The sequence below is a fragment of the Aotus nancymaae genome, unplaced genomic scaffold (genome assembly GCF_030222135.1).
Source record: "Aotus nancymaae isolate 86718 unplaced genomic scaffold, 86718_ANA_hifiasm-v0.15.2.pri h1tg000008l, whole genome shotgun sequence".
Taxonomy (NCBI): domain Eukaryota; kingdom Metazoa; phylum Chordata; class Mammalia; order Primates; family Aotidae; genus Aotus; species Aotus nancymaae.
The window spans coordinates 34,337,123-34,359,273 of NW_026988419.1; the positions used below are offsets into that span (position 1 = coordinate 34,337,123).

At 36.2% G+C, this 22,151-nt stretch overlaps 1 protein-coding gene across 3 annotated transcripts in view; it reads left to right on the forward strand.

Annotated features, from left to right (window-relative positions):
* SATB2 (SATB homeobox 2) overlaps window positions 1-22,013 on the forward strand; it is a 191,832-nt gene extending 169,819 nt beyond the window's left edge. For all 3 annotated transcript variants that reach the window (XM_021670695.2, XM_021670694.2, XM_021670696.2), the window contains one exon: window positions 18,822-22,013. In XM_021670695.2, the coding sequence (XP_021526370.2) occupies window positions 18,822-19,283 (462 nt within the window). In that variant the 3' untranslated portion in view covers window positions 19,284-22,013. The remainder of the gene's footprint in view (window positions 1-18,821) is intronic.
* The last annotated feature ends 138 nt before the right edge of the window (window positions 22,014-22,151 follow it).

The window sequence follows — 22,151 nt, forward strand, 5'->3', positions numbered from 1 at the left end:
CATTTGGCACCATCATCTAGATGTACTGCAACTGCAGAAACATAAATACTTGCAGGCTTCAAAAGCCCCGTTTCTATTTGCTAAATAAACTTGGCTGACTTAAAATTCCTCTGTGTACCATCATTAATACAATCTACTTTGACAGCATTTAATTAAAGTGCTTTTCTCTATTAGATTCATTAAAAGTTCTCCCCGACTCTCTATGTATAACTGCTTTCCAGATGCTGAGTGGCAAAGACCTATAAGCCTCACTTTAAATAACTTCTCATTTCTCTTTGTAAAGTGTTTATTACATTCAATTAGAAACTGTTAAATATGGCTTAGAAAGGAAGTCAGATTCCAAGACATATTCTCTATCCCTTTAGCCATCTCTTTAAAAACAAACGTTAGTTTAACTCATCTGAATAAGCATTTATTATCTGCATATCTTTCACATACTCTGTCAACACTACTAGACATTTAAACTGGGAGGTAATAAAGATATGATTTCCACATCAGGGTTGGGGAATTTGCATTAGTTCTAAGCAGGTACAAGGCTTGAATATGTTTGCCTGCCCAGATTCAGGGAGAGTAAGCACAGTAGTCTAGTATTAATAGATTATTGACAGTTTAATGTCTTGGCACCTACTTAACCCATGAAGTATAATAACCAGGAAGCTGTCTGATATGAAAGCCGTCAATAGCATTTTCAATCAAAACCTTTCAGTTAATTGCTGGTTGACCTTAGAGATTTCCTTTAGGCAATACCATTCTTCGTTTAGACCAAAAGGACCATATTGATTTGTAGAGTTTATTCAGAGATGATTATTTAATACCCATTGCTCCAGTATATGTGGTAAATTTTGCCTTTTCTGTTTCTGCCCTGTGAAGTCCATGAAGTGTTTTTTTTTTTTTTTTTGCATTGCTTTTCACAAATATTATTTTTACCAGCTCTACTTCCAAAATATCTCATTAAGTTGGTTCTCTTCTCAGAAACAGAAAGTTAGGAATCTTGAGGGTACCGTTAATCAAATGGTTTTTTGGAGGAGTAGGGGGAGGATACAGAGTCCTACTGTATCCCCCAGGCTGGAGTGCAGTGGCACAATCTTGGCTCACTGCAACCTCTGCCTCCCGGGTTCAAGTGATTCTCCTGCCTCAGCCTCCCGAGTAGCTGGGATTATAGGGGTGTGCCACTACTTCCGGCTAATTGTTGTATTTTTAGTAGAGACGGGGTTTTGCCATGTTGGCCAGGCTGATCTCGAACTCCTGACCTCAGGTGATCCACCCACATCGGCCTCCCAAAGTGCTAGGATTGCAGGTGTGAGCCACCAGGCCTGGCCTAATCAGGTGTTTTAATATGATATGAGTTTTGTTAGAATTCTTTGCTCAGTATGGAATTATAATTCCAATAGAGACCCTGACAAAGCTAAAAGGGTAATTATATAATGCCCTAAAAGCACTGTACCTTAAAAAAAAAGTTATTTAGGCCGGGCGCGGTGGCTCACGCCTGTAATCCCTGCACTTTGGGAGGCCGAGGCAGGTGGATCACGAGGTCAAGAGATCAAGACCATCCTGGTCAACATGGTGAAACCCCGTCTCTACTAAAAATACAAAAAATTAGCTGGACATGGTGGCGCATGCCTATAATCCCAGCTACTCATGAGGCTGAGGCAGGAGAATTGCCTGAACCCAGGAGGCAGAGGTTGTGGTGAGCCGAGATCACACCATTGCACTCCAGCCTGGGTAACAAGAGCGAAACTCCGTCTCAAAAAAAAAAAAAAAATGTTGTTTAATGCCAAAATGCTTTCTGATTTCTGTAAGTACAAATGAAATGGCTTATACTTGGACTCTAGATTTTCTTACTGTACCTTAAAAAAATAAATTATTTAGTTTCAGTTGCAGATTTTTAGAAACAAATTTTGATAAAGTCTAAGTTACAAAGACAGGCAAAAAGCAGTAAAGACAGTTTATGGCTCTAACTTGAAACCATTCTTTTTACTTACCTTGAAATATGTGATGTTGGAACTATAGAGGTTAACTCAAAGTGGGGGCAATAACTATATACATTGAATTAATTTTGCTACTTTTTTTCTTTGTTGTTTCTTCACAAAGGCTATCTTTGTTCATTCTGTTCCAAAGAAAATCATTTTGGCATTTAATATTTGTTTTGGACAAGACATTCAGTGTTTTCCATAGCATTTCGTGTATAGGCAGTATTCCTTCATATTTTGCTCAGTTGAGAGCCATTACCATTTCAGAATTTTATTGTGATACGTATGATCCATTTTTTAACAAATACTTCTGGCTTTTATAAATTCTGTGGTTTTTTTTTAAGGTTCCCTTTGTTTGTCTTATATGGATTCTCTCATTTTCATTTGTTGTTTTGCTGTTTTGCCTCCAGCAACTTTTTTTGTCATAGAAGCTGTCTGCTGCAGGCCTTTTAAGTACTGGTGATAGTAGAAATATTTCTGCACACTAGGGAGGGAGAGAGAGAAGCAAACCGATGAATATGTCAAGTTTTTATCCCTGAGAATAGGAATATCCTAAATGTCTCTTGAGTGTTAATAATTTTCAATCCGTTTTTTGGGGGGAATTAAGGAACTGTGTGAGTCAATATGGTATTTATTAACCTATTAACACTTTGTAAAGTGTATGTGCATGTAACAAATTATTATAAACTATGGTAATTCAGCTCTTTTTGGTAATAAGTGCATTTTTAGTTAGTGCCTATGTAGACTTATTACTTTATTTCCCGTTAGGACTATTAGATGTGTTCTAAATTTTAGGATGACTTTCCGTCTGTGTAATACGGCTATTACCCATATAGACGTAAAGTATTCATTTAAAGCACAGTGCCTTGACATTGTGCTAAGTTTAGAGTATGTGGAGGTGAATATAACACAGAATCTAGCCTTAAGGAGCCCAGAGATCAGTAGAGAGGCAGATATGAGACCAGAGAGCTTTAATACAGCGTGTAAGTAAGAGAAAGAAAAGCACAAAAGGGGCATGCCTGCCCCACACCTGGTGAGTTGGAGAACTCAGAAGGCTTCCAGGGAGTAGTGCTGCTCATGGCCCTTGCAGATTCATCATCAGAGGTTTCCAAGAAAAGGTGACATAACATGTGTGTGGGGGCTCCAGTGTAGAGTTGTTGGAGCACAGCCTGCAAGGCAGGGGCTCAAGCTGCAGTCAGGTTACAGGGCCTTCTTGGACACAGAAGTCTAAACCACCTGAAGGCCACTGAGGGCCTTTAGCAAGATGTTCGGTTGGCTGGGACAGGGAGGCCTGTTAGGAGGAAGTCAGAGTCATTCAGGCAGGAGATTATAGGGGTCTGAATTACAGCAATGGGAGTACATCTGGAGACGGGAAAATTAATCCAAGAATTGTTTAAAAGGAATAATCAGCAACACGTGGGATCAACTAGATGTGGAGTTTCAGAGGAGAAGGAGTCAGCGAGAACTCTCAGATCTTAGCTGGAGCAACCTGGGGGGTTGGTCTTGGAGCACCAATCGAGAGCGTTAATGATTAATTCCCTGCTAATGTCATTTGTAAGTATGTTTGTTTTGCACTGAGTTCTCAGCTATTAAATTAAATCCACCCCAAAGCATATTCACATTTGAAAGTATAATAACTTCATAGTTCCAGTTTCTAAGGACGACCTACACAGGGTAAACAAATAGGCTCAGAAAAGCCAAGGAGACGTGGTGTGGAGACACAGTTGGGCTTGTTTTGTGAATCTGAGTAGATAAGGATGCTGAGTGGCCTTGTGGGAGTAGAATGGTCCTCTGCTGCTCAGAGACTGGAATCTTGCCTGTGGAAAAAGGAGTCACCCCAGTCCAGTTACTTTGCCCCAGGGAATTAGGAACTGAGATTTCTCTTCCCAGTGATCATCCTTGGCACGCTGGGAAAAGGAGACTCATTTTCTTGAGAAAGCTGTGGTCTAAACAGAGTGTTTGTCGGCTCTCCACTTCTCACCCAATATACCTGCCACAAAGTTGAGAAACCAAAGTCTCTCCATACCTGGTCACAGGTAGTAAGATCATTAATGTAGAGGATATAAAACCAATATTCCCATAATGAATTAAAAGTGGTTTAGAATGGAAAAGCATAGTCTAGAATTAAGAGCCTGTTAACTTTTGGGAAGTTTTTACCTCACATCATTTAATTTTTCCATGTTCTTTTTCTATTGAAAGCAAACAATACCAAGAAAACCAGTCTCTGATGAAATTAAATGAAGTTGAAAACTAAAGGCTATGTTTGATAAGCTCTCACTTGATACCTTGTAAATGCTAAGCCACCAGGAATCTGCTGCCACTCCTTAGAGATCGGTGACCTCTGCCTCATGGTTTGAGGCAAAAACCTTCTTTGATCATTTGACTTTGTTTACCCAGTTTGGACTTTTGGGTATAATAAACTATAATATGTCAGTGGTGTGGTAATGCTTGATATTTTTTTCTTTTACCAGAGCGGTTGATTATAATGCACTGCCTAAGATTTACTTTCTATAAAAGGAATATTTGTACTTTTATGTGTTTGATTCACACAGTGCTGTTTTCTCAAGTCCTGTTATTAAGTGGTTACATTCAGAAAGCAAAAAATATGCTGACATAGCATTTTCTTGGTGAACATCTAATATTTTCACTAACCATAACTGTCAGATTGTTCTGACTTCTGAGTACCCCAACTATAAAAATTAAACAGAAAATGTGGCCTAATATGGAATTCTAAATAGCCTCATGTGAAGCTTCAAACACATGGCCTTCCTTCATCTCTTTCCCCTAAAGTAAAGCATCTCATCCAGACACCCTTTCTCCTTAAATACTTGAAGCCCTCTCTTTTAAGAAGCTCTAAAACACTTCAGTTGTGATGTCACTAGTGCCATCACAGTGATGGGGATTTTAAATCCTAAACTGATTCTTGGCTGAGATTTGTCAGGAAGGGTCTCTCTTTTTGTGCTAGCAAATTTTGATGAAATTGGGCATCTGCTTTTTAAAAACAGTACACACAGATGGAAATGTAAAAATCCCTTTATAACTCACTCAAAATGGACATTTGGGAGAGAAACTTCCCCATAAGGTATTCTAATTTTTCTTACCTTTTGTGTTGTTTTCACTTTTAATTCTGAACTTGAAATATAGAATAGTAGCCTCCATCATTTTTACTGTTATTCTTAGGCTTTAGTAGATTTTAGTTGAAGATGTTTATTCACACTAAAAGAAATTTGTGCTAAAAACTTAAATTGAAACACAACATAATTTTGTATTTTTCTCCATTAACTAGCCAAACAGCAGTAAACATATATTTATTTATGTTAGACTCGGGGGTCTGTGATTTTGGAGTCAGAGCCCAATTTTGTGCGTTTGTTTCTTCCCCTCAAGAATAAATACAATAATAATATCTGCCAATATTGTGAGATTATTTTGTTCTTTTTAAGAAATAAGAAATACAAAAGACGATAAAGAGCTTTGAGAATAATTACAGGATTTAAATAATTACAGAAATTTGATATATGACCATTGAGTCGTATTATATAATCTATGTATAAATCAGTAATAGTAAGGCTTTATTTCAGTGAAGCTTACTTATTGAGATCCTATGACTGAAAGTATACATATTCTCTCCCTTCCCCGCACCCTCCATATTATCCTTGTTTCTAAATCATCCTATTCCAAATAGGTGTTTTCAATTTACATTTTTCATCACTAGATTTATAAATACCATAAGGGGATTTGGAAATGGTTTGAATTCTGACTCTTTGGTGCTTTACCTTAGGAATCATTATTTAAGTCTTCATTGACAATTCTTGGCTGACTAGTGATATCTCTTCTTATTAAATGTGTCTATTATTTTCCTTCATGTATCTTAAAACATTTTCATTGAAAAGGAATCAAAACTCTTCTCTGGTTAAATTTACTGGATGAAATGTATTTATCTGAAGTGGTCTCTGTATTCTGTTATTTTAAACTTACCTTGAATCTGTTTTATAACAATTTTTAGAACTCACAAATCATGTATCACTGGCATTGATGAAGTTATTTTCATTTGAATCACATTTTTACTTCACTTGAAAATTATTTAGCCAGCTGGATTGACTATGCAAGCATTCTAATAGATCATGCTTAATCTGAATCCTTTGCACATCTTTTTCTCTTAGCCTTTTGCCATTGCTGAGGTATTGCAAATTTCTAGTTTAGTTCTTTTAATATCAATGTGATTGTGGTACCAAGTCATCCTAACCTTTTAGCTTCCTCATTTAGTTACCTGGTTATGTTTAACTTAAGAGCATCTTCTCTCATGTATGCTGGTGCAGAAGCACTTTTTTTTCTCAATTATACCCATGAAGCAAGTCACACATTTATTTAAAAATCAGAATCCTAGAGGTAACTGTTTCCTTGCTCATTTCCATGTTACTCTTTATTCATTTTAAGCAAATGTAAGGTCTTTAAAGACACTTTAATCTGTGCCTGAATTGGTTCTTCAAAAGATAGGCCTTTCCTGTGAATTTTTAGGCCAGGTTTTGTATTCTGAGAATACATTGTGAAGAGCAGTGGAGGAGTGTTGGAACAGGGAGAAATTATTGTTTATGGATATCCGGCAAGGGAGGGTGTGGCAGGTGGGCTGGGGATGGAGTCTCCCAGGCATAAGGACACACGATCACAGCCTGACTGTCCTAAAGGGTCTGGTCTTCCCAAGTCTTCTCATGGATTGTGTTTGTTGTCTTTTCGGAATCATTTTGGTTGTGTTAGGCCCTAGATGATCAAATAAAACTGTTTCTCAGGTGCTGCTGATGAAGGGAAAGGTATAATTGCCATTAGGTGCATTATGTGTCCATGCTTTTCCCCAAGTTCTAACTGGAGAGAGGATTGTTTTCTATATTCTCTTTGTATCTATTTGATATAGTTACTCATCTCCTTACATTAAAGAAGCAGCTCACTCAGCCACCTCTTCAGTGTTTGCAGTTTCTGGCCACTCCCAGTAATCAGATTAATGACTACGCCACGTTTTTTTTCTCCCCAAACTATACCAAAGCTGTTGGTATAGTTGTTCTCAATTTATTACCAAAGAGGAAATGATATAAGCCAAAGGCTTTTTTAAGAACCATGCTTCCTCCAAAACCCAAGTTTAACAGCTTATTGTGTCACAGTATTTTTATACTTTTATCTATGACCAAAGTGTGTATTTTGAGAAACAATTATTAAACTGCATTAAACTACATACACAGTGTTCTAACAGTATCTTGGTTACAATATTAAAAAAAAAAAAAACAGACTAAGGCTGGATGAAATTGAACATATATTTCCATGTCAGACTTCCTACCATTTTGCTTGTTTGTATTGATTTCTCTTGACATGGTCTTCTTTTATTGAGCACCACTTTTTTTTTTCTTATTTTCTTTCTCTCTCTCTTTTTAAAATCCCCCTCCTATAACTGTATGTGCTAAGAGCAATTGTAAAAGAGAACCAACTTATATTAAATCCGCCTGGAGTCAAAATGTAATCTAACACCTGTAGTCTGCAATTTGTCATCACTTCATGGATACTTTTTTTTTTTTTTTAATAACAGATTTCCTGAGTTTTGACCTTAGGATACTGTGTAATCCAAAAAAAGCAACAAAGCTAAACCATGGTTTTTTTTAATAAGTCCTATAATGTTAGGATGTGAAATTACAATCATAAGAGTGAACTTAAGTAACATTATTTGAAGTTAGAAATAGTACTGAGTTGTGTATCTAAGAGAACATGTTTTGCCTGTGAAAATGTCTGTGTGTGATAAAGTCAAGAGACAAATCATAATGCATGTGTCATTTCTCCTACCCGCTTCTCTAAGGCTTTCCTAGGTGATTTTCTCCTACACTCTTTCTGTAAGGCTTTCCTGAGTGACTTGACTCAAGGAAGGATGTGTTTACTACTGAATGTAATTCATGTTGTCCAAAGTTTTCAAACTTTTTGGTCTCAGAATTCCTTTTCACTGTTACTATTAAGGACCCCAATAATGTATTAAATTTACCAATATTACCATATTAGAAATTAATTCTGAGGAATTTTTTAAATGCTTACTAATTTAAAAATAATTCTAGATAATACACAGTCATCCCTTTGTATCCATGGGGGATTGATTCCAGGACCCCTTGCAGAGAGCAAAATTCATGGATGCTCAAGCTCCTTATATAGAATGGTGTAGTTTTTGCATATAATGTACATGCATCCTTCCATATTCTTTGAATTATCTCTGGTTTACTTATGATACCTCATACAATGTAAATGCTATATAGTTATACTGTATTGTTTGGGGAATAATGACAAAAAATAGTTGACACGTGTTTAGTATAGACACAACCATTCTTTTTTTTTTTTTTCTAAAAATTTTTTATTATGGTTTGTTGAATCCATAGGTGTGGAACCCATGGATATGGCAGGCCAACTATATATGCATATATGTAAATATTATATTTATTTGACAATAAATATATTTTCAAAACAAAAAAATAGGAGAATGCCAATGTTTTATATACTTTTGTAAATATTTTAAAGTCTGACTTAATGAAAGACAATTGGATTTTCATAATCACTTTAGCATTTAGTCTAATACAATATGATATGTGGTTTTGGTTGACACCAGTGAGGCAAATCAAGTCTCAGGTAGACGTGTAATTAGAATAGGAAGGAATATTTTAATCTGCATTTCAGAGAATTGTGATATTCTTCTTTGATACTATAGCAACATTCTACAAATGGTAGTTTCTTAAAGGTTAGTTGGAAAGTGGAATTGAATCTAAAACCATATTCATGAACTTTTCATACTTTGTCTTTTTACCTATTCGTAACTTTATAACATCATGCATTGGTTATTTGGAAAATACTGGTTTACTGTATTTTGTAAGGTCATGCAGCCCTCACAAATGTTGACACATTTTATTACATGACATATCTAAAAACAAAACCAAACATATATGTTAAATCACCACTAATATTAAAAAAGTTAAGTACTGGGAAACTATTAAGCATATGGTGGCCACTACAGGTTTTCCAAAATTCTAATTTTTGCTTCAAAGGTTAAAATGTATCATTGGCAACAAATACTGTCAGATATTTTTCTTGGAGTGATAGTCTCACTTTATTTTTAAAACAGTGTCAAATACGCAGATCTGAATAACCATAGTCTGTCTATCAGTTGTTCTTTCAAGTCCAAATGACAATCCATGACAAAGATGGTTGGCTCAGCTTTCAAGTCCAACAATCATACAAGTGCTGTTTCTCAAGACAACCATCTTTTTTCAGTATGCTACAGAAGTACTTCATATGATCTTCCCTTTTCTTCATACAGAACATTAAAAAGAAGTATTCTAGAGGATTGAGACTTAATATAATCAGTACAATTTTACTGCTTCATCAAAGATACTCTTAAATGAAAGTGGCGTCATTTTTGCCATGAGCTTGTGGCAGTGAAAAATACAACTGCCTGGACCATTTGGTGCTGCTGCCTTGATTGTTGCAGGCCAGCATTTCCCACCAGTGCTTTTGCACCATCTGCAAATTTCAAAGTGTGGTCCATGCAAGAGGCCCATGACATCAAAACTATCTTCATAGGAAATCCAAGGCATCATTTGCCTTTTTGACTTTGCTGAAATCTGCAAATGGTACAAATGCTGGTCTGCAACAATCAAGGCAGCAGCACCAAATGGTCCAGGCAGTTGCATTTTTCACTGCCACGAGCTCATGGCAAATTTCAGCAAGGTCAAAAAGGTAAATAATGTCTTGGATTTGCTATAAAAATAGTTTTGATGTCATGGGCCTCTTGCATGGACCACACTTTGAGGATCATTGATAAAAAATGTCTTCCTAAGAGGATGTCAGGCTGTCTGTATAGAAGGTGTCACCTTAAATGGACTATAACTTGAGGCCCAATTCCATGTGACACAAGCTTCAGAGGCAACTTTCATGTGCTAGGTGCCACTTTTACAAAGTGTATGTAGTATTTGAGTGAGAAATAAGAAAAATTATTGGTAGATGCGCCTATTTGTAGATCTGTGGGATGAAAAATATTTCTTAATTTGTTGCTTTTACAGTAACCATGTTGATAGCAAAAATGAGTGATGTGTTACACTTCTGATTCTTAAATCCTCCTCACATTTTGTAATGATAACTAGTACTAATTGAAACCCTACTTATGACTTCAGAACTTCACTGCTACATACTTAGCTTATATTATCTCACTTTTCCTCCTAACACTGCAAGGAAGATTTTAAAGATTAGCAAACACTGTGGCTCAGAGAGAGTAAGTAATGTGCTCAGAGTTAGAAGACTAGTAAGCGGTTGTGGTTTTGTGGTAGAAACTGGATTTGAAACCAGAACTTTGTGACCTCAAAACTTCTCCTTACCAGGTGTATACAATGCCATCTTACAGGTTATACAGTGCCCTAGAATGTTTTTTTTTACACAAAAAAGAATTATATCCCTACTCTCAGATACACACTAGATATAAATTCCTATAATTAGTGACAGCTTCTTTACTTTTTAAACATAGTTTTGCTAAAAAGGAATAATAGCAAGAAAAGTAATAACTAGTTTTGCTGAACAAGATTTGTAACTGATCTGAAAGTAAAGAAGAGAGAATATGGAATTCAGTGCCACAGAACAAAGATACTGAGCACTAACTGTATGCCAGGCATATGCTATGCCAATATGTAGCTCACAGTCCAATAGTGACATAGACATACAATAGTTACATTGCTATTTACATTAGTTATTAATCATTAAATTTCTTCTCACTGAATGTTTGAGCCAAAATTAATTGTCCCTAATGCTGATTTTGAAAAAAGGGGAATATTAGAGGGTAGAGCTAGGTTTTTAAAACTTTCAATTACACAGTATTTTATACATAGTACATTAAACAAATAACAGCATGTATTCCTTCATCTAGTCAACAAATTCTAATTGAGTTATGCATAAGGACTTTCAACCAATTGTTGTTACTTTTAAGTAAAAAAAAGCATATTATATATACATATATACATATGTGTGTGTGTGTGTATATACGTATACATATATATGTGTGTGTGTGTATATATATATATATACATTTTTTTTTTTTTTTTGAGACACAATCTTGCTCTGTCACCTAGGCTGGAGTGCAGTGGTGTGATCTCGGCTCACTGCAACCTTCACCTCCTGGGTTCAAGAGATTCTCCTGTCTCAGCCTCCTGAGTAGCTGGGATTGCAGGAGTACCCCATCATACCTGGCTAATTTTTGTATTTTTAGTAGAGACAGGGTTTCACTATGTTGTCCAGGCTGGTTTTGAACTCCTGACCTCAAGTGATCCACCCGCCTAGGCCTCCCAAAGTGTTGGGATTATAGGCATGAGCCACCACGCCTGGCCTTAAATATATTTTTTCTTGAAACTTTTAGTAGAAGAATGCTTTCCTTTTTTGGATCACCTAGTTTATGTTCTATTCTAAAAAATAAGGTAAAATTAAGCAACAAGTCAAAATAATTCTAAACCAAAATGAATGTAGACAAAGGTCATCTTGTTTGTGTTCTCATCTCCTATTAATGTACCTTACCCTACAGGACTTGAAGCTTTGAGTGAGGCTTCTCATAGGGAGACAGATACAACCACCAGGGAAACTGTTTTACCCTATTACTACACTGGATCAACCACCTTGCACAGTCGCCTTCTTAATAATTTCTCATTTTCTCCATAAAAGAAGACCACAAAGTATTGGCATATTATAAGTAATCCAGCTCACCCCATAATGATACAGTGAATTACATACTTTCCTAAACTTAATCATTCAAGATCTCACTTCCTTCCCTGTAGGCAAAAAGCATTATATTTTACACATGGCTCCCAGCTGGTTTTCATTGAGGCCTTCAACATCCATTTTAAACACTGAGAGCTTTAAGAAGAGCTGCTTTATCTCTCTTAGTCAACTTTGGTCATGGTACCATTAATCTTTTTGTTTTCAAATTTTTCAGTTTTGAAGGCAGAGAAACAACATGTGCCCATATTATAATTGTGCTTTATGACTGGGCAAGGAACTTTTGGGTTTCATTTGCAGTTACTGTCTTTTTTATTTACAACTTCTCTTTCTTCATTGCCATCTTCACGTCCCTTTATAGACAGATGTGTCATATTTCAGCCCAGAGAGATTACAGCAAATAAATAAGAAGCTTACTAGACTTTTAACTTAATATTTGTTTATATCCTACCTATAACTTGTTCATCGACCCTTAATTGTTGGAAATAGGACTTCTTATTAAAAGGCTGTGTAAATTAATAGGTCCAGTTATTGTAGATACTCCATAAATGTTTGATATACGGATACATTTTTAAAAAACTTCTTTTAACCCAAGGCTGTTTTCAACATCATTCCTTTTAGATGAAGAAGACAACAATCAGTTAAATGTAAATTAACTCTGATGAAGGCAGCAATCAGTTAAATGTAAATTAACCATTCTTTTGAGGGTAGAAGTGCCAATGCATACTTCTGGCTGTTTTTATGACAATATTGCTATTTGTAATACTTCAATAAAAGTCCAGTAATATATTACAAACAGAATTTTTTTTACTAAGTAATTATCTAAATATCACTTTTATATAATTTACTAAGTAATTATATAAATAGTAGTAGTTTTCAAGTCTTAGCATATTTTTGGCTGTCTCAGATTTTATGATTGAAGTTCGTTGTGAGGGCTTTGCATTACCCTGACAGCGTAATGCCAAGCACTTCAAGCTGTGGGCGTGGCTCTCTCGGGTGTCATTTTGCTGGAGCATGGTACTGTCCAACAGTACTTTCCCTGCTAAGGGAGATGCTCTGTATTGTGTTGTCCAACATGGCATCGCACAAGTGATGCAGTGGAGCACTTGAAATGTGGCTGATGTGACTGAGGAACTGAATGTTTGTTTGTTTGTTTTGTTTAATTTAAATGTAAATAGCCACATGTGGCTAGTGGCTACTGTATTGGGCAGCACAGCTCTAACATGCTTTCTTGTTTCTTCCTGTTTTGCAAATGTATCAAGTATACTCTTGCCTTGCAGCCTTTTTGCTTGCCTTTCTATTATCTGGAATGTTATTCCTTGTGGCTGGGCCTCACATCCTTCAGGCCTGGGCTGCAATGCCGCCTCTGTAGGGAGCCTTCTCTGATTCACCTTATCTCAAATAACTTCCTCTCTCCACAGTGTTCCTCCTTATTGCATTGCTCTATGTATTTATTACTACCTGATATTTTATTTATGATCTGTCTCCTCTACTCTAAAATATTTGTTCAATTTTTTTCTATATTTTACTCATAGAAGTCAGGAGAACATAATGTTTAAGGGCACGGGCTTTAACATATGCTTGAATAAGATATGCTTGACAAGCCCAGTTCTGCTTCTTACAAACTCTACATAAACAAATTACCTACTTTTGGAACTCCAGGTTTCCCATCAGAAAATGAGGGCAAAAATACCTCCCTCTAAGAGTACTGTGAAAATTAAATAACGTAAAATATATTTATAGCATTTAGGTCAATGTGTGGCTTATGAGTAAGCTTTATATGAATGGTAACACCTATTATTACTATTGTTACTGTTATTAAAGCTACTTAGATGTTTCATTACTGTTAACCCTGCTTGTCATACTGAAAAATCAACAGCAACAGCTATGAAAAAGAAAGGCTTTTAAATAAACCATTTAGGACTCTTTTTACAGAAATTATCAGAAATGAATTTGTTATCTAGATTAACTTTAGTGTTGATGGAGAAAAATCCAAACCAAAAAAGAAGTAGGATGAGTTGATAGGCTTCAGTGTGCAAAGATCAAGGCTAAAAAGGAGTGGATAGTTATGCTTACAGAATTAAATATTCCATTATTTGGGAAAATCACACGAAGAGAGGGTATACCTTAGGAATAAATAAATGTCAACTACTAAGCCCACTTTTTAAAACTTTTATATTGAAATATGGTATAGTTTACATACAGTAAAATGCACAGATTTTAATCGTACAGCTTGATAATCTTTTAGACATACACACATCCTTTTAACAAATACACAAGCCAATATAGATAATATTTGCAACATCCCAGAAGGCTATCTTCCACCCCTTCCACTTAGTAAACCTCAGTGGAAACCCATTATGCTGGCATCTGTCAAGGCAGCCTTTTCTTATTATTTTTTTTTCTATTCTTATATATTAATTTGTTTTTCCTATTCTTTCACATAAATGGACTAATACAGTTTTTAGTCTTTTGTATCTGACTTCTTTCACTCAACAGTAAGTCTGTGGTATTTATCTACATTTGTGTATATAGCAGTAGTTCATTTTTCCTACTGCTCTGTTATGTAAGTATATCACAATTTATTTATCGATCTTATTATTGGTAGACACTTGGGTTGTTTCCAGTTATGACTAAAACTGCTTTGAGCATGCCTTTTAGAGGACATAGTCTTTCATTTCTGGTTTTATGAAGTGTTTGTATGCTTGGTGTTCGTAGGTAATATCAATGGGGATTTATTTCCCCTCCACTGGGCCCATTTTGAGAAAGGGAAACAAGGTAATGCTGGAAAGTCCTTGGTCCTGCCAGCTTTTCATAAATAGTTGGGAAGATGCTCAGTTAAACTTAACATAAAGAAAATCTCAGAAAACTATAATCTGACTGCATTAAGGACTACTTTGGAAAGAGAATTTTTTTCATTTTGCAGGGCATTCTCTTAGTTGGACTAACTGTGAATTTTATGACTTAAAATATTAATCAACCAAAAATGTATGCCCAAACTGCCAAATGAGCCTGAGAATGAAACCACTTATAGGTCTCTCCATCAGCAATCAACGCCATGACTCTCAGGGCACTTGCTTGGGACAGAGACCAAATTTGATTCATTCTAGTTCACTAACAGGGAATTAAGAAGATGTTCTGAGAAATGCAGACCAGAAAAAAAAAAAAATGGGCTAAGTATCAGTTAAGTGGGAGTTCAGAAACTTCCTGTGAAAAAATGGCTAAAAGAGTTGACATTATTTAGTCAAAACGTGAGAAAGTGAAGAAAAGATGACTTGTTTCTGCCCTTTAAATGGGAGGATTTTAGAAGAGGATTTGGATTGGTTTTCCTGCCTAGAGAAGACCGTCTTATAAGCATTAGGCACTGCTCTGTTTTTGCTCAGAGTACTTACACCACTAGAAGAAAGTACCAAATGGTATTAAGAAGGGTTCTTAGCCATTGGTTAGAGAGGAAATTATGTAGTCCTTTTGCTAGGAATTGTCTAGAGACGGTAACTCTCTGCCTGGGGTAATTAGAACATTTTAGGGGAATACAGATAGTTGGGACAGATAACTTTGGGAATCTTTTAATCTCAGATATTATATATATTGTGATTGAGGGACTTATAGCCAAAGAAAAGTGTCAGTATAATAGAAAAAGCTCAGCCCGTTTGGTAACTTGTAAGACAGTTTCACTTTAGAGAGGCCAATTTGGGCATTCAGTGTTTTGCTCTTTCCTTACCTTCTAGCATCTTAGGAGATGCTAGAAGATATAACCATCTTCATGTAGATGTCATCGTGCCGCCCAACTGACTATGGTATGGTACATTATCTGACCAGAAACTATATATTTTACTTTGTAGATGATTTCCTTACTATTACTTCTCTTGAGAAATATCTTCCTAGTCTGTCATGGGCAGTTGCCTTGTCATTGTCCCCTGGAAACCTTCTTTATCAGACTGACAGTCCCCTGTGTTTGTAATTTCCAATTCAGAGGGGAATTGAAATTAAGAGGAAATGCTACATGTTTTCAGTTCAGTCTTGATCCAGATAGCACCTTTGTGAGGAACTTGTCAGGATTCACTTAATTAATCCTTGTAAAGTTCTTAGAACTGCCTGGCATAGAATAAACATTCAGTGAGGGGTAGCTATTCTTACTGTTCTTTCTCTGTTTCATGTTTGGCTTCTCTGTACATGTGTATTACTAGTGCGCAGTTCTAGGAAATAAGGGGGAGTGAAGTAGGCCAGTTGGTTGGACCTAAGGAGAAGAACAAAACAAATGCAATCATGCAGAAAGATTATAGTAACTTCAAAGTATAGTTTTGGAAAAATCTCTTTAAATCTAACCAATGCACAATGGAAAGTCCCTGAAGAACCAATCTAATTATTCAATTAAATGGAACCGTAATGCTGACTTTTACTACAGAAGGCAAGCATAATTTAGAAAATGGGGCATTTTAATTCTCTTTTGTTTTCCAATTAGCACAATTGCTCTAATGGGGAGTACTCATGCTTGAGTCCAGTATGTACTTTGCACATAATTTCTCTCTCACCAAAAACTGGAATCCTCACCTGTTGACACAGAGGTTTATTTATTACGATGCTCATACTGTCCAGATCATGGCCTCAGAGCAAATATCCTGCCATGAAAGCTGACCTGACTGGCACCAGTTCCTCCCGCCACCCCCACCACCTCCCCGGAGCTCTGCTTTCCCTGCTGGGTATAATTAGGATGCTGAAGTAACAGAGCTCTCACTTTTTTTGCTGATGCCAGCTTACCACAACAGACCACATGAGTTTACTCTTAGTTGAAAGTGGTAAGGAAAATGCTAAGAACATTCATTTTAATTGGTCAATATTATACGGACTTTAGTGCCACTGTTTTATAGTCCTGTGCTTAGGATTTGTTTCTGCCACTAGCCATCAGCTTATTATAGCTGATACTCTTATTTGCTTCTGATTATCCTTTTTACTATTATTTGATTTTTGATTATTACTTGAAAAGTTTAAACCTCTTTTGTTTATTGCTACCTTATTTAGGTAACAGCTTCATCTGCCCTGATACTTATTAAGTTCTACATAAAAGACTGACATTTTCACATTGGTGGGAAAGTATCTTTTCATCATATGTCGCTCAAGACAAGGATGAATGGCAGAGATTTTTTCTTTCTTAAATGCTTGCTTTGATGCTGATGTTTCATAGCAAAAAGACATGAATCATATGGGTAGTGCGTGGTGGTGGTAGAAAGGTGGCAGGGATGGTGGTACGAATGATCCTCAAATGTAACTAGACATGTTTTCTTTGAATTGGTTGGATTTCTTCCTCCTGAACTCTGGAAAGTGTTTAATTTGTTATTATATAAAAAAGATCCATAACATATGAGAAAATAGTAAAAGGAGAATTCTGTTTTTTAAAAAGTGAACTCATTCTTCTTAAAAGTTTTGGGGGATTTAGGAAATTAGGCACTGACATAAGTGTAGGTAATGTGGTTTTTTGCCTTTGGCACCAACATGACACATTGTAAGCAGGTAGAGCACAGTAGCCTTGTAATTCTGTCATACAGCTGAAGCTGTAAGGTGTGGGCAATGGCTACAGTTCCTCATCAGGACTTCATGCTTCATCTCCCCCGTTACCAAGTCCTTCTCACATAGGCCTACGGCGATTGCTGGCGCTGAGTTCCTTTGACAATTTCCCCTGAATTGCTTTCTTTCATCAAACTGAAGAAATTAATAGAATTAATATTAGAATGGGAAATTATTTCATGCAGAGAGATTTTGTTTAAGTAATTATGAAGATCAAGAGTAAGTTTACCTAAGATTTTGCTTTCATTTAAATGAGTGGGGAATAGTAGAAATAAAAGAAAAGTTATTAAAATTACAACTAGAAAGCCTTAATGTTAGGAGAAAAAAACACAGAAATTAGAAAGTATATGCAAAACAGAGGATTAATTAATTTATAGTGACATTGAGAAAGTCCATCTATGTAAGTATAAAATAGTCATTTAAATTCATAACTTAAGATAACAGTTATGTCTTTAAATTAGTTTGAACATTTTCACATTCTAAAAAAATACATTTAAAATCAAAAGGATCAAAATTAGAACCAAAAGAATCTAAAATCATTTCTAATTTTACAAAGGATTGATTTCCTGGCTTAAGTACCAATTATTCCTCTGTAATACTGTAAGAGTCATTATGAGACTGATAATAATTACTGTCATTTATTGGATATTTGCTGTAAGCCAGAGATGAGGCAAACTATGACTCATGGGCCAAATCTAGTCTTATTGGAACACAGCCATGTTCATTTGCTTATGCAATAGAATAGAATTGAGTAGTTGTGGCAGAGATCGACCCTCCAGAGCCTCAAATATTTACTGTCTCGCCCTTTCCTGAAGAAGTTTGCCAATCCCTAATTTAAGACAAGCACTGTTCTTTTTAATAATTATGTCATTTAATCCTTACAACATCCCCAGGAGGTTAGTTTCTTATCCTACTTAGATATATGATGAAATCGAGGCTTAAAGATATTAAGTGACTTGCCCAGGGATACTCAGCTAAGTGGAAGAATATGGACTTTCCCCTTTGTGTCCAGTTTCTTTGCCGTTAGCCTTCTGAGAGGTGGCATAGCTTGGTGGTTAAAGATATAGAAGACTCTGAAGCCAGGTTGCTTAAATCAAGATTTAAGCAATTGACTTTTTGTCTCAGTATATAAATGTTGGCAAATACTACTAATTATTGGCAAATACTATTATAACTCCTGTTTTGTAGGTGAGATACTAAATCTCCAGAAATGCTTTTAAGCTTCCCAAAGACCTGACTTTACAAATGACTATAGCTTACCTCCAGTGCTAGATAGATAGCACATATTTCAGAGGGTCAAAAAAATTAGCTGGGCACGGTGGCGCGCGCCTGTAATCCCAGCTACTCAGGAGGCTGAGGCAGGAGAATTGCCTGAACCCAGGAGGCGGAGGTTGCGGTGAGCCGAGATCGCCCCATTGCACTCCAGCCTGTGTAACAAGAGCGAAACTCCGTCTCAAAAATAAAAATAAAAAAAGATAAACTCATGAGTCCAATGTTCATTTTTTTTTCTCTTTTAATTATCAGGTCCTTCATAGACAGCAGTCTCAGCCAGCCAAGGAGAGTTCCCCTCCCAGAGAAGAAGCGCCTCCCCCGCCTCCTCCAACTGAAGACAGTTGTGCCAAAAAGCCCCGGTCTCGCACAAAGATCTCTTTAGAAGCCCTGGGAATCCTCCAAAGCTTTATTCATGATGTAGGCCTGTACCCCGACCAGGAAGCCATCCACACTCTTTCGGCCCAGTTGGATCTCCCCAAACACACCATCATCAAGTTCTTCCAGAACCAGCGGTACCACGTGAAGCACCACGGGAAGCTGAAGGAGCACCTGGGCTCCGCGGTGGACGTGGCCGAGTATAAGGACGAGGAGCTGCTGACCGAGTCAGAGGAGAATGACAGCGAGGAAGGCTCCGAGGAGATGTACAAAGTGGAGACCGAGGAGGAAAATGCTGACAAAAGCAAGGCAGCGCCTGCCGAAATTGACCAGAGATAATGTGAACTCCTACTAGGCAAAGCAATACGTCGGTCCAAGGATTTTCTGCCTTTGTTTCTTTAAAAGTTTTTTTGTTTGGTTTGGTTTTTTTTTCTTTTTCTTTCTTTCTTTTTTTTTTTTGCTTTATTTTTGTCTTTTTATGTCTGTTTGTTTTGTTTTTCTTACCCTTTTGGACATTTCTTTGTTGCACAGGATACACCTATATAGACTGAATAAGTTCAGTATTTCCGAATCAGACATCGCCTTGGCAAAGACACTAAAGCGTTACACTTTATCCCGTCTCTATGACTGGATCATAGTTATTATAATCACAGGAGACTCTGCCTTCATTATCCTTGCACTTAACGGAAGTTACATCAGGCAAGTTCCAGGATGAAAAGAACTACGAAATAGATGAAGGAAGCTACAAGTGTGTGTGTATATGTATATGTATATATCTCTATATTTACATATATATATTAAAATTGCATGGGACAGAGACTTTACAATCCGAAAGAATAGACTGTGAAATGAGTTCTTAAAGAAAAGACTTGTTTATGTATTAAAAAAAAAAACCACTTCACAGTGAGTCGCTTTGGCTTTTTGATAAACCGCGGCCTGCTCTCAGGGTGGGGTGACTATTTTTGAATTCCTATTTATTTTTTGTGTTTGTCCCTGATTTTTTTTTTTTTAATTCTATGGCTTCCTATCTGGCAGCTTAATGGGTAATTTTTGAGGTATGTATTTAACAAAATAAACCAACACTGCCAAAAAAAAAAAAAAGAAATAGAAGAAAGTAGAGTGAAAAAAATCAGGGCACATTAAAATGATACAAGTAAAATTATTTTTAAAGACACAATGCACACTTAAAATGACTCAATAAAATGACTCGCTATGTTCCGTTATTCAATTTGTCATTACTGTAGTGAACAGATGCATTTCTGTGGAATTTCAAATAAGTAAAACTGAAATTCAGTGTAGAGAAAACTCTGTCCATTAGTGCAAGTCTTGATCAAATGACATTTTGACATTGGACATATGGAATTCATAGTATGAGCCACATTTTGTTGTGAAATTTATTTACCTGCTTGTGGCTTCAAATTTGAAAATTAATAAGCCTGCTCATTTAAAAGTTGTTTGTTGTTGCTGTTTTTTTTTTTTTAATAGAAAATAGTTCAGTGTAATATTAAGTTAGAAAAGAAGTTGCTGCCCAGTTAAAGGGGCTCCCTCTCAAATCTCTATCCTTCCCTCTCCCAAAAGACATTTCTTATTTCTGTTTCACTTTGTGCTTCCTCTTCTTCATACACATTCCATCTACCTAATCAAGCATTTTCAGTTCCTAATCTCTCCTGTCCCTTTTCCTGGGATGACAGCCCTAACAAGAACTGTTTTTGAATCGTTGTGCAGCTTCGGGCAATAGAGTATGTGAAGCGATTTCAGTAGAATTACCTACTCATCCTAAAAGAAAACATTATCCCAGTTACCTACATGGCAATTACCTTATGTAAAGCAGAACTAATGCTGACTGGATGTTTAATGGGATCAGCATTAAAGCTGCAATCTACTATAGTACTCCAGATCTCTTTCAGCTTCCTATGAGAAACACCAGAAGCATTACTTTCCACTTCTACTTACAGTAATTGCAAGAGAAGACCTCACCTTCAGGACTGGCCTAGTGAACGTAATCCATGCTTTAAAGTGGCCATTAAACAGTCCCACGTGGTTGGATTTCTTTTTTCTTTTTTGAGTTGTGCTCTCACGAAACCTTGTCAAAGACCTCATGCAATATCACTTTGAAAGTTATTTTCTGTTTACTACACAAACATTGTAATATAACTGTTAATACTATTTATATATTTGAAAGGTATAAAAGGTAGGAGTTAAAAAAACCTCTATGTGTAGATATGAACTCAGAACTTACAATATACAGGGAGAAGACATGTTGCAATACAAGCTAATTCTAGCTGCTCAGTAACCTCTGGAGTTTTTAAAGGGACATTTTCCTGTACTTTTTCAAATAATGATGTTTAAAAACTATCTTGACACGAGCGTCATATACCTTTGCAAAAGGATGGTTGTTTGCAGTTAGCCCTGGGCCCATCCTTCCTATTTCTGTAGTATGCTGCAGCTTTAATCAGAAAGTCCATGGTTGCTGCTTCCTGATCTCCGAGTTACTCTTTCCAAATTGTCTTCTTACACTGTTGCTGAAAGTCACTCTGTACACGTAATGGAAACTGATTTTGCCAAGCTCTTACAAGGTGGTTCATCTATCGATGGCATCCGCATTTGGTATCTTTTACACTTCAACCAAAAATTTATTAGGTATTTTTCAATGCTAAGTCTTGCCTTTTATTTTTTAATTTCACTGCCAAGTTTGCAGTGGTTCTAAGTGAATCTGTGGGCATTTTAGCCTGTGGTCTTGCCAGATCTTTGCGAATTACAATGCATATATGTCTATTTATTCAATATCTGTCATATAATATCTATTTGGAAGAAGAAACTTTCTCTTGTAGTGCCTCTTGACAAAGCACAATTTCCCGCCTTTTTTTTTTTGTGAAATGAAAAAAACAAATTGTGTTTTATTGCGGTATCAACAATGTGAATAAGGATTAACATATTGTAAATGTTCTTTTTTCCATGTAAATCAACTATCTTTGTTATCACTAAGTGATAATTAATTTTTAACTTATGTGCATTGTTAGGCTGTTAGAATTTTTTGGTTGTTAAAATAAACGCATTCAATAAATATGACTTTGTTTGTCAAGTATTTTACTGGGCATTACTTGCTTCCCCATTTAATTTTTCAGGCAGAGAGAGACCTAGTGAGTCTTAGGAAAATTTGTACCCTTATTTTAGAAACAAGACAGTATGGGTCCTGCACAGTGCATG